Here is a 12,686-nt window from a genome sequence, read left to right on the forward strand (position 1 = left end):
GACCTTTGACCTCAAGTCAGAATGAAGCCGTCTTTAGATACGTTGGATTTACTCAAAACTTAGCAAATAAAAAGGTGAAAGCAGACGCAGAAAGCATTTCTATTTTCTGTAACAAGTGACTCGTCCTACTCTACATTTTCTTGCGTACCGAGGCTTTGTAGTCTAAATCATCCATGGACAAGAAGAAGTCCAGACTTTTGGCGGCACTGAGTCTTCCTTGGTCCATCGTCGTGGTCGTCAGAGAATCCAGGATTTCCTCCAGAAGGTTCATCTGGCCCGACTGAGAGGAGTCGATGTCCAGATCGAGGGAGTACGAGTCATCGCTGTCCTCATTGTAGGACGGGACGTCGCCGCTGTCCTCTGAGGAGACCCTGCGTTTGGAGGAAAAAGAGCGAAATGTCCGATTACCCCTTCACCTGTGTGCACGCGCGTCCAAGAGATCATTTTTCACAAGAGAACCACGTTTTTATGAGAGGGTCAAATGCAATATGCTGCTCAACATCATACAAATGACATCACAATTCCATCAACGTGTTCCTGCCCAGTGTGTCCACTAGGGGGCAGTGTCACCATGAGGGAAAAAGAAAAAAGGAGGACAAAAGCACTTCTGCACATAACCAACTTTTGAATCCATCACCCCAAGTTGTCATATCTTGACATATCGATCCAAAACTGAAAATGGCTTCAGAGACTCACTTGCTTGCATTGTCCAGCTCCTCATCATCAAGCCCATAGCCCAGCTCTCGAGGGCCCATGCTCATGGGAGACTTGCTGAAGTTATGCTGTTAATGAGAATAAAAAGGCAGGGGGATGTAGTTAGAAAGAAAAAAATAACGAGATAAAACAATAAAAATGGACCCGAGGGGTTTTGGGGGGGGAGTGTCTCAGCTTCTCAGCTAAATAATACAAGACTGCTGATAAACACGAGTCCAGACAGAGTGCGGTGTTCTGCTGAGGTGCAGCTTTTCATAAAAGTACGACTTGGGATTCGACAGAAAGAAGAAAAAAAAATCAGTGCGTGTCTGGTGGGTCCCCATAAGACGGGACTAATAGCCTGTTTTAACGAGCCCGCGTCCTAAGGGTGGAGACTAAATTTGTCAAATTTGGGTCTGGGGATAAAAATCTTTAAGATCCCCTGCAGTGTTTTATCAAACTCAGCATTAAACATGAACTAAAAGGTGCCGGAGAGTCAGGATATGGCCAGCTACACCAATAACTTGCATTATGGCACCAGTGCATTTGACACTGCAGCGTGGTGAATGATCTGAGCGTACTGCGGTCGTCTGACACGGTGCTTTAATAAGCCACCTGTGTACCGTGTTTAATGGGCGGGTTAGGGAAGAGACAGAAGCTTTACAGAGCAGGGGCAGGACTCTCCCCATGGGAGCCCAAATCTGCCCCAGGCCACTTATTAACATGCCTTCCACTAAGATGCACATGTTCCTCTCACTGCGTTCATGTTCACTGATGTTAACGCCATCTCACGCTTTCTAATTCACACTCTTTACATTTTGCTCATTTAGCTTTCTTTAACAATATCTGTGTTGTCTTTAAGCGCCCGTGGGTGCAGCTACAGCGATGTTTTCTCTGCTTTTTAACGCCACTTTTAGGCTCCACCTCTCTGCATGTTTCTCTTTAAACTAATGTAAGCTGCGTTATCAAAGGCCGTCACCCAGAAAAAAAGATTTTGTTCAGCCTCAAAAGTGATCAGAGTGTCGGGAAGGAACTCTGAGGATGATTGTGATCGTGCACCGTGACTCAAACGCCAGAACAAAGACTGAGAGAGGAAGGTAAACGAGTGAAAACGGGAAGGAAGGAAATGTAGAGAGGTGAGGCAGGATTCCTCAAAGCCCCAAAGAATGATGGGAATGGTGTGCGAGTGTGCGTTTGAGGGGCGGGGGCAGTTTGGAGGGGGTCAGTATTGGAACGGTGAAGCAAGCCGGTCTTGATTAGCTGACGCAGTGCCAGCCAGACAGGCGGAATGTAACGTGTGGCTGCGCTGGCCTCATTTAGGGCCTGTGTGCACGCACACGCGCACACACACACACACACACACACACACACACACACACACACACACACACACACACACACACACACTATTACAAAAAAAAGAAACACAAAGAGTTAAAGTGCCATTTTCTCCATAAAAGTCAGCCGAGGAGATGTGTGCAGTAGCCACTTAAGCCTCTCAGCCATCGGGCTAAACACAAACACATGTGGTGGCACTGCTGATTGGCCGAGCCGCTCCCCTTCTATGGTAGCTTGGAGCTATAATGAAAGAGATTTCAGAGGGGCTCAGGCCTGGGATCCCTAAACAGCTTTTAATGGATTCCTGTGTCAGGGCAGTAAATCTGGGGCCAGGCCGGCACGCCAGCCAGCAAAGCACGCCAGCAGAGCGAGAGATGCACCTGTGAGACACTCGCGGAGCGTCGGCTTCGGACACAAAAATACTTTCTTAGACACTACAGACACATGTTATATATTCTTTACGAATGCAGGACCTCTCTCTGCGTCTAGGTGTTTATTAAAGCGACCGGACACAGGTCACGACGCCCGGCCCTCGGTTACAGCTCTGTCTACACAACAGGAAGTACCGCAGGGAGCAGTAAATAGATGGGACGTCACTTCACGGCTTTATCAATTTGTCATTCCCTCTCTTCACTGTGACCCTCAGAGCAACAGGAAAGACCAAACTATTTACAACAACGAGGCGTTTTACAATAAAAGAGCAGGGGTCGGTTTATCACTTCTTCTTCTTCTTCGTTTCTTTAACGGCCAGCATACTGAGTTCATTTAACCGGCGTCATAAATCAAAGTGTGCATTTGGTAGTTACTTTATTATTACTGGCTCTCCGGAGCTGTCACAACCAAGAGCAGCGGTTAAAATCTGAGCTCAAAAATTAGATTTGCTGTACGTCGATGTGAACGACAGCAAATAAAATATAAATACAGAGACATGCACAATGAGACATTCCTAACCAGTGCAAACAGGTCTGCTGTTAAAGCTGCGACAGCTCTGTCACCATCCCGCATCTCCACAGGCCTGACAGGACAGAGGAGAGCACCGAGTAGGAGAACAACAGATTATCATACCGCTCCTTCATTAGCTTCTCGCTGTCGGCTAATGGGAAGCTGAAAGGTGAAAATGAAAAAGCGATTCTCGCTCCACGCCTCCCCGTCTTTCATTTCCTTCCCTCCATCACTCGGCCGTCAGTGACAGATGTCACCGTTTCCATCTGTCTGGCTCTCCGTTGCTTCCTCCTCACCACGAGAAGCAGGAGTCGCGAAAATAATAAAAACAGGTTATTTAAAAAAACTCTCGGGTGTTTGTTAAATTAAAAACAAGAAGGATCGGGGGATTTTATGGACTTTTTTAAATGCATTACTACTCAAATTGAACTGTAATTGTAAACATGGCCGGCTATAAATAAGCTAAGATTACATCCAGCGAAGACATTTAAAGAAGAAAAACTCCTCAGATTGGATTCATTTCTTCAGTCGGGGAAAAAGGTCGCAGCGTCCTTTTGAAAAGCTGTGTTTGGACAAAGTTGGTCTCTCCTCCTCTTTCCTTCCTTCCCTGCATGACCAGTTATACAGAACAACTCTCTGTGACAGGGCCAAACGCTAGTGGGCTTTAATAGCTGCTTGAACATTATACATTTCATATGGTATTTCAGAGCGGGCACTAATCTCACAGCTTGGCAGTGTATGTAAAGAGATTCCAGTAAATGCAAACAAACCTCGGGGAGAAGCAAAGCCTTTGCAGAAGTATGGCCAAGTGTCTGCCTGTTTAAGAGCCGCTCACTCGAAAAAGGGAGAGGAAAAAAAAAAACGGCGTTTGAGGAGCAATCCACTGCTCCTCTGTCCAACTGGCTGTTGCTGAAAGCCTGCTTCCTTTTCACTCAAACCAGGAGCCGTATAAAAGAAGACGAAATGTGCATTATGCTCATTCTGTCAAACCAAACACCTCAGGTTAAAAAAATAAAAATCACCAGGTGTCTTTCAGTGGGTGCGATGCAGTACTTTGAAGCTTCCAGGAGATGGCACTTTGGTTTCAGCCAGGAAGCCGGCGGGTCTCTTAAGAGGTTAGAAACTAAGTGGAGAGGAGACCGCACATGCATGCAGATAACCAGGGAAGCACACACAGAGCAACTGTACGCTAACACATCCAAACTACTGCTGCTAATGCACAGCGTTAATCTTATGATGAGTATAACAAATCTATTCTCAACTCAGAGTCACATTTAAAATTTAGATTATTGAGCTGTGACACTTTCAGTCCTCTACAAGTTCTGAAATATGAGCGATCCGATCGCTTTACCCAGACGGGTCTGTGTGCTGTCCACATTACAGCATCTTCATTTACACAGAACGTAAAGGCACTAATGTCTTTAAAACACATATCAGTAAAAACACGTTTGATCTTGGAGACAAATGATAGCCTTTCATCGTCGCACGCACACATGCACACACTCAAGTATCCAGCAGACTTTGTTCCTGTTTTACATCTGTGTTAGCTTCCTGTTTCCCCTCAACTCTGAGCTGGCGTTTCTCCTGCCTCACCAGGTGAAGAGTCCACAGCCCGGGGGCTGAGCCCGGCCACAAGCCTGCTGGCTGTCATTGCCCATAACGCTGTCCCGACCTCTGCTCTCCTCTGCGCGCCTAACAGCTGTCATTCAGTTGCCTCCAACCTGAGGCGAACTGATAAATGCATGCATGTTTGTGCACAGCACTCAGATACAGCTTCACATACTAAAGGGATGAGGTACAGACATAGTTTCTATTCACAGATGTTTGGAGCACAGTGCCACATGAAGCACACACACACACACACACACACACACACACACACACACACACACACACACACACACACACACACACACACACACACACACACACACACACACACACAGCAACTAAGCAAAATCTTAAACAGAAACTGGTGCTCGCAGGAAACCATACAGGAGCCAGAACAATGGCTGTTTGTTGCATCAGACGAGAAACCAGCAGCCCCGTTCAGCCTCGTTTCTGTCAAACGAAAGGATTACTCCTACATTCCTAATCAACACGCTCACCAAACACTACAAATCACCCACATTGGCGGAAGCAGCTGAAATATGAATGCATATGACAGCAGCACTTCCTCTCTGGTACATGTGTTGGCTGATCAAATAGAATAGGAATTTGGTAACTCTGATTATTTCGCTATGATTAATTAAAGGAGCTTCTGCGGGATCATTCGTTTCATTTCAAGGACACACAGAGATGTGTGCAAAGAAAAAGATTTGTTAAAAAAAAAAAGCAACATTTTTCTTGCACGTTGGCGTTTGCAGCGTCTCTGGAGCTGACGTGTTTCAGGTGGACGGGGCTCCGTCGGTCACTCGGTTAAACGTATGGTGATGGGTTTAGTGCACGCAGCACAAAATCCTTTAATAACAAATTAGCTGGTAACATTACCTTTATCAGGGTGACGTGTAACAGCAGTGTATTCTCTCCTGGTTCAGTGAGGCACTGACTCCACTTGTTGGTCAATTACGTTCAGAAATTAAGGAAAAGGTGCAGAAAATCTCTCTCATAATAATAAAAAATAGACGCTCATATTTCATGATGTGTTTACCAGATTTTTTTTTTAACCCTTACACTTAAAATAAGTCTGCATGAACACACATATTCATGACGGTGTTACTTTTTACATTTTCATTGTAGATTTTTATCGCTTTGCACTGAAAGCTATTTTTAATCATCATTTTACCCTCATTGATCTTAAAAGTGCACAAATATTTACAAGGATTTTTTTGCACTGTTGAGACAAATGTTTGCTGTGTGGTTAGAGACACGACAAAAAACCCCTAAAGATTAAAAAACTCTTTTTAACGATGAGCGCGGGCCAAACGTGCGGGCGCGAGGAAGTGAGGGAGGCGTGCGGATCAAGGTGCTTCTTTTCCACTTTACTTAACCTTTATTTAACTGGGTTAGTCCCACTGAGATCAATTTCTCGTGCAAGGAACACCTGGTCAAGACGTTTGTGGGCAGAACAACAGTATGAACATTTCATAAAAAAGCTGAAGAAAATAATAAATAAAAAAAGAGACGTGGCGAGCGCGAGAACCACGGTGACGCTCGTCTTCAAATCAAATGTAAATGTGCTGCACTAAACGGTTCAAAGTATAGAAATTACTGACGTAGAGAAAAAACTACAGACTATTTGTTCAAAATAATAAAAATATTCAGGGTTACTGGCCTGTGCCTGCAGCCACCCTCGGCTACGTGCATGTGAATATTAATTCATATACATTTCATCAATTAAACCAAGTAGTGTTTGCAAGTGCTTTTGATTTGTGTGAATTGGTTAATATGCTAATAGATAAAATCAATATTATGAGAGCAAAGAACGGGAGCATCATCGGGACGAGAAACTGATGGACTACATCTAAACACAAACACACAAAGCGGCGCTGTGGGACACGCCGTCCTGTGTCCTGCGTGTCCCTCCTCCAGCGGTCTCCAGGGACCCGTTACTGTGGCAATGAGCGGGCCTCGGCGGTATGAGCAGGGCTGTATATCCTGAATAAAAAAAGTGTGTGCGTGCATGTTTGTGGGTGTGTGCGCGCGCATGCTGGCTGGGGGGCGGGAGGTGTCCGAGGAGGCCTTTAGAAAAGCCCTAATTGCCGTTCCTCTCTTCTCCCCGGCCGTCACACCTTCCTCTGCGCTAAGACTTTCCAGCCTCATCACACACACAGGAAATACAACACTAATTAGAGACAGCACAACCTCTCCTAATCACACTCTTACATGACTGTGACCAAAATGTCAGAATGTGCACGCAGGCGTGTTTTTGTGTGTGTGCGTTTTTAAAGCTGGGAACTGGGAGTCCATATATTCATTTAGCAATAAGAGGTGGAAAAGCTCCAGCCTGGACCAGCCGAGTATAGACACGAGGTAGGAGCAGAAGCAGCATCCCGAGGCTGTGTGCGTTTGTTTAGTACAGATGTGTGCGACTCCAACGGCGCGATACTAAATCTACGCGCTGCAGCGTCTAATAGTTAAACTACAGAGTATTTTCTCCTCACATATTTATTGATGAATGTGTGTTTTGTGCGTGTGCACGCGCCTGCACAGTGCCAGCTCTGCACACAACAAAGAACAAAAAAAAAAGTGCTACCACTTATGGTGCACAAGCAAATTCTTCAGAGGAAACGCTGACCAGCAGATGAGCTGATTCGACTGTCCGTGCTGTTCAGAGGAAAACACTGAATGTACAACACGAGCGCATTGAAAGAGGAAAAAATGCTTATCGTTACATTTGGCACCCTGACAAACTACTGTACTTCTGAGAGATGCTACAAGAGAGACAGAGAGCTGGGGGAGAACGAGGGAGGGAGGAGAGTCAGAGAGATGTGGGGGGGGAAGTGGACTGAAAAGAGTTCAGAGGAAAAACACTGAATCCATTCTGGTCAAGTGAAAAGTGAGCTGTGCTATAATCAGTCAGTGTAAATGTAGTTAACTCATTTACTGGTGTGTGTGTGTGTGTGTGTGTGTGTGTGCGTGCGTGTGTGTGTGTGTGTCATACCCGTCTCATCTTCTGCAGTCTCCTTGGAGACAGGCTCTTGGTACTGGTTGGAGATCCTGGATAGACCATGATCCCCTCCTCTTCATCGTCCTGACAAAGAAGATGAATTTCGGTTACAAAATAGGCGTTAATATCGACGTCCGTACAAAAGAGCAACGAATGCAATGAAGCCGGTCTGATGCCGCCTCACGGTAACGTTACATTACAGGTTAAACGATCAGTCTCTGGCTCCTTTTCAACAAATCCACGTGGCTTTACCTGCTTTCCTCTGCGTGATACAGTTTCTATACGTGGACACTTTGTGATGCAGAAAATACTTAATGCACCAAATTAGTCGGAGAAACAAGAATCACGAGCAAATACACGTCACTCCTATTAAAACTGATGAAAGTCCGGTTGTTCTTCAGTCTCAGAGCCAAAAACAAACTTTTCACTTCTACGAGATATTTTTCAGTACGAGACAGATGGATACCTTTTGCTCTGTCGCTTGAAACATTTTCCCCTCAGTTACGACAACAACAACCATGGTAACCACCTCTGACACATCGATATGCTCGTGCTTTTAGGGCCCCCGCTCGGGGTCGTGCAGCTGGCAGCAAAAGAAATGCAGTGCAGTTTGAATCGCATCATAAATTAATTTCTCTAAAAAGGAAATGTGTTTAACTCGAGAATCAAACACTTTCCGCACCTCTGTTTGCCGCTGCTGCGCCCCCCCCCTCCTGTTCATCATCAGCACCCTGAGCCTCTCGGTTTCCCACTGACAGATCAAACTGCTATTGCCTTATCAAATCCATCAGGCTTATGGAAACATACACCTCGTTACATTAGCTTTGAGGAAATCACAGGCTCGCTGATGAAATATGCAGACAATAAAAAGAGAAAGAAGGGGCTGCGGCTCGGATGACATGACAGGCCATAGCCAGAGGGGCGCTGGTTAAAAATGTACAGCCCTGAACAAAGCGCTAAGCAGGCTTCAACAGTCATTAAAAGGCCCCTACGTCAGAATCACACACTCCATGTAAAGCAGCTTTCCTGTCTGTTTCTATGAGGGAGGCATGTATCCATCCGAGGGCCTCCGAACAAAATGATGTGTACGCGGGTGTGTTTGCACGCCCCGACAGCGTGCGAAGGTCCAGTGCAGCTCACCCTTGCTTTAAGTATGCCCTTAAAGTCCCGGATACCCTTCTTAGCATGAACCTTGGCCTAGGAGGGAAACACACACACAGTAAGACACAGATTACACACAAAACATGTCGCATTAACATTCTGTTCTGGTTTCATGTAACATCAAGAAATACTTTGATCCCTGTGGCAAAAAACATGCAGACAAGAGGCGGGATGAGAGAGCCTCGCACATCAACGCGGGGCACCCCGGCCACCCTACCGTACGCCACATAACAACACGCTCATCAAATATTTACTAGCTGTGAACAATTCTCCCGATTGTTCGCGACTCGTCAGCCAAGTTTGAAAAAGTTCATTTAAAAACATCTTTAAAACCTCTTTTTCTTCCAGTTTTGAATCCTTGTTGTGCACAAATGAAAAGCAACACTTTACCTTTGACACGGCTGTGTTGAAGAGCGCTCCTCCTCTCTGTAACAGACACGGAAACTGTCAGTCAGGGACAGACGCTTGGGGCGAACGCACAAACATTCAAAAGAACATTTGAATCAATTACTCCTGTAGCCGCAGAGATGCGCGCTTTATTGACTTTTACTGCAATCGGTCTGGCGACAAATGAGTTTCGGCTCACGTTAAACCACACCGGGCGATCGGACTGCACCGATTGATCGGTTCGTATGTCACTCGCCACACGTTGGCCACAGCACGACTTACGGTGCACACCTTAGCTACAATCTACAAAACACAACAAAACCCTCTGCAGCTGCTAACAGCGACGCACAAACACCAAACAAAGTATCAGCGAGCAGTGATAGACGACGTGGTTCACAGCGTTCGGGGGGTTTTATTTAGAAGCAGCCTAAAACAGTGATAGAAAGGATCGTATGTGATTGATTCATACTTTGAGTTCTGCACAGTGACATTATGGCACCAGCCTTTCTTCTTTGTCTCTCCGATTTGCTGCTTTTTTCCTTTGGCGTCTCAACTCCTTTTCTCTCTGCCGGGTCTTTAGTGTAAGCACAAAGCGTCGGCTAAACGGCTAAACAGAGTAAATGGCAGGCAGCGTTTCAGAAGTTGGCAGAGGGAGAGGAGAAGAGGGGCCGAGGTGAAGGCCCCTCTTATAGATCCCTGTCAGTCAGGAAATATGAACTTTAACAAACCTTTGAAGAGCACTCTAGAGGACTAATTCAGCCTTAGCTGACGGCTTTTTTGGGGGGGGGGGGTGAGAGAGAGGGAGAGGCCAAGGTTGTGGTGAGGTGGGGTGGGGGTGGGGGGGGCTGTGACAGAAATGAGAGAGCGAGACAGACGGATAAGAGGAGAGGAGGAAATGGCCAGAGAGAGATGAAGGAGGGAGAGACGCGTGTTCTCGGCGTGGTTCAGCGGAGTAACGCCCGTGTTTGCTGCCAGATCAACACGTCATGTCGGAGGACGTCTTGTCACGTCAAATCGCTTCCGTCTCCCTCCCCGTCCGTCTGCACTGTCCTGCTGCACGCGCCGCTTCACACGCGCCCAACTGCACTCGAGCTCGATCTGCGCGTTCAGGCGGCGCCTTCATTCCAAAGGCAACAGCGAGGCTTCAAACGCCAAGTCGCGCCTGTCATGCTTTCAATTAAGTATAACTCGGGAATAATATATATAAAAATAAAAGCATTGGTATAGATATAGATACAGCAGGATAATACGGCATGTTCTGGAAATACCTTTACAGTGTGCATCCACTGCTGGTAAGACCGTGAATTACCTGAAAGGACGTATAAAACACAGGACGTGTGATTAATCATTCAGTGTGTCAAAAGAAATACAGTCACAGTGAAACATTGTTATGCTTTTGGTAAAATAATGGACTGTTTTGTTTGTTAATTTATTTCGATCATGCAAACAATAAACAGGGCAAAGAAAATAAGAGAGAAAAATACTATACAAAATAAAGTTAATATCACATCATGACATTTTCTAGAGACATTCACTTAATTTCAACATTTTCCTGTCTTTATACTTCAAGCTGATCATATTTTTATAACTCTTTTTGAACTGTTTTATGTTTGGACGTTGCTTCAATTCCATATTCAAACTGTTCCACAGTTTCACTCCATGCACACAAACACTAAAGCTTTTTCTTGCAGTACGGACCTTCAGTTACAAAAACCCCTTAAATTATAACTTACTTCTTTAAAAACAAACATACTCTGAATGTTTCCTGGCAGTTCCTTATTTTTTGCTTTGAATAGAATTTGTGCTGTTTGGAATTTCACTAGATCGGCAAATTTCAATATTTCAGACTGCAAGAACAGTGAGTTTGTATTTTCCTGTAACCTGCACTGTGGATGATTCAAACTGCTTTGTTTGAAGAGTACAAAGTGAATGTAATGTAGTTTTCCAGTTATTGCCCCAGACCTCTGCACAGTAGCTTAAGTAAGGTGAAACCAGTGAACAGTAGAGAATATGAAGTGATGTCCCGTCTAATACCTGCTTTGCCTTGTTTAGGACTAAGTTGAAGAATTTTGGACCCAAAACTGACCCTTGGGGTACACCACATAAGGAGCATTTAATTTCACAAACTGCTTCCTGTCACTTAAATAACTCCAATTTAAAACTACCCCTCTGACACCATAACGTTCCAGTTTTCTTATTAATATATTGTGATCTATAGAGTCAGATGGCTTTGTCAAGTCTATGGAGATTTTCTATAGTTGTCAGGCTCTCCTATCAGACCGGGGTCGGGGTCAGGGTTCATACTGAAAAGCACGACGGCAGCAACATCTGGATGGCACCGCTTCTTTTCTTTACCGTCTAAACTCTGTGTTGCTGTGATTCTATATATGATCAAATTTGTCCTGCGAGACTTTGTTTTAACGTGAAACAATAATCTCTTTGGTTTGCACTCTGCTAGGTTAACACGTGCGTTTTATTATCGGCCCCGAGAACTCTTCGCGCGACAAACAACACTCAGGATGCGTGTGAAACTTCAAACCTGAGAACAGCAAAGAGCAACTGCAAGTCATGACATCAGTGTCACTTATATAATAATATTTAAAATCTACACGGTTACAGCTGAGATATCTTACAGCAGGCCTCGAACATCAGAGAAACACTGAGTGAACATAATTTATCAGCATTTCAGTTTTATACACTTTTTTAAAAAAAATCTGAAAAGGCTTCTAATTATTTTTAGTTTAGCGGTCTCACCTTGTTCTGTTCGCTGATACTTCCTGAGTGTTGCATTAAAATATGGCAAATAAAAATAATGCAGCTAATTGACAGACAAGTCCAGCAGTACTCACTTCCACAGAAGCCCCCCTCTGTGATCTCTTCTTCAAACACGTCAGTGAAGCCACGGCCTGCGTTCAATTTGGCCAGCCGTCCGTCGATGAACTGCAACCATAAATTTAAACATGCTTATTAAAGAAGGGAGCCGGAGGAGGGGGTGGGGTGGGGGGGATGTGAACACACTCACACAGATACAAACACTCCAGCAGCCACAGAGGGGTGTTATTAATCCTACCTGACGGAAACTACATCCCAAGATTAGTTGGGCTGCAGGTAATAGGGATTTGGTAATGCGGAGCAGGTGAGGGATTAGAGCAGCAGACTACACGCTACACTCTGTCTGAGACACGAGGAAGTTTCATTTCCTCCCTTTGTAACATGGAGAGCAGAAAAACTCGGACTCGTAAATATGGACTTAACAGCTAGACAGCGACACGTTTCATGAGCGCAGTCGCAAATATGTTACGCAACCACAAGCACAACACAAACGTTTACAAACACAAACTAAACATTTAAGATTAACAGAATAAACAAACAGCATTCTTTAAAAAGCATGAAAGTAAACTGAGTCTTCCCAGGCTATGGCTGCAATTTAAAAAAGCATAGATGAGACGGGAGAGAGGGAAAACTGAAATTATACTTGTAATAGCTACAAAGACATCAAAGGCTTTTTTCCTTAAGATTTTGGCCTATCATAAGAATTGTGGTGTGCCAAGCAGCG

The 12,686-nt window shown here is 45.0% G+C and overlaps 1 protein-coding gene across 1 annotated transcript in view; it reads right to left on the minus strand.

Annotated features, from left to right (window-relative positions):
• dennd1b (DENN/MADD domain containing 1B) overlaps positions 1 to 12,686 on the minus strand; it is a 93,835-nt gene that overhangs the window by 4,421 nt on the left and 76,728 nt on the right. The window contains exons 15-21 of the mRNA XM_063500976.1: positions 11,980 to 12,070; positions 10,399 to 10,439; positions 9,134 to 9,169; positions 8,723 to 8,779; positions 7,577 to 7,666; positions 697 to 782; positions 149 to 371 (exon numbers count right to left, since the gene is read on the minus strand). Of these exons, the coding sequence (XP_063357046.1) occupies positions 149 to 371; positions 697 to 782; positions 7,577 to 7,666; positions 8,723 to 8,779; positions 9,134 to 9,169; positions 10,399 to 10,439; positions 11,980 to 12,070 (624 nt within the window). The remainder of the gene's footprint in view (positions 1 to 148; positions 372 to 696; positions 783 to 7,576; positions 7,667 to 8,722; positions 8,780 to 9,133; positions 9,170 to 10,398; positions 10,440 to 11,979; positions 12,071 to 12,686) is intronic.

Source organism: Pelmatolapia mariae, linkage group LG17, assembly GCF_036321145.2.
Source record: "Pelmatolapia mariae isolate MD_Pm_ZW linkage group LG17, Pm_UMD_F_2, whole genome shotgun sequence".
Taxonomy (NCBI): Eukaryota; Metazoa; Chordata; class Actinopteri; order Cichliformes; family Cichlidae; genus Pelmatolapia; species Pelmatolapia mariae.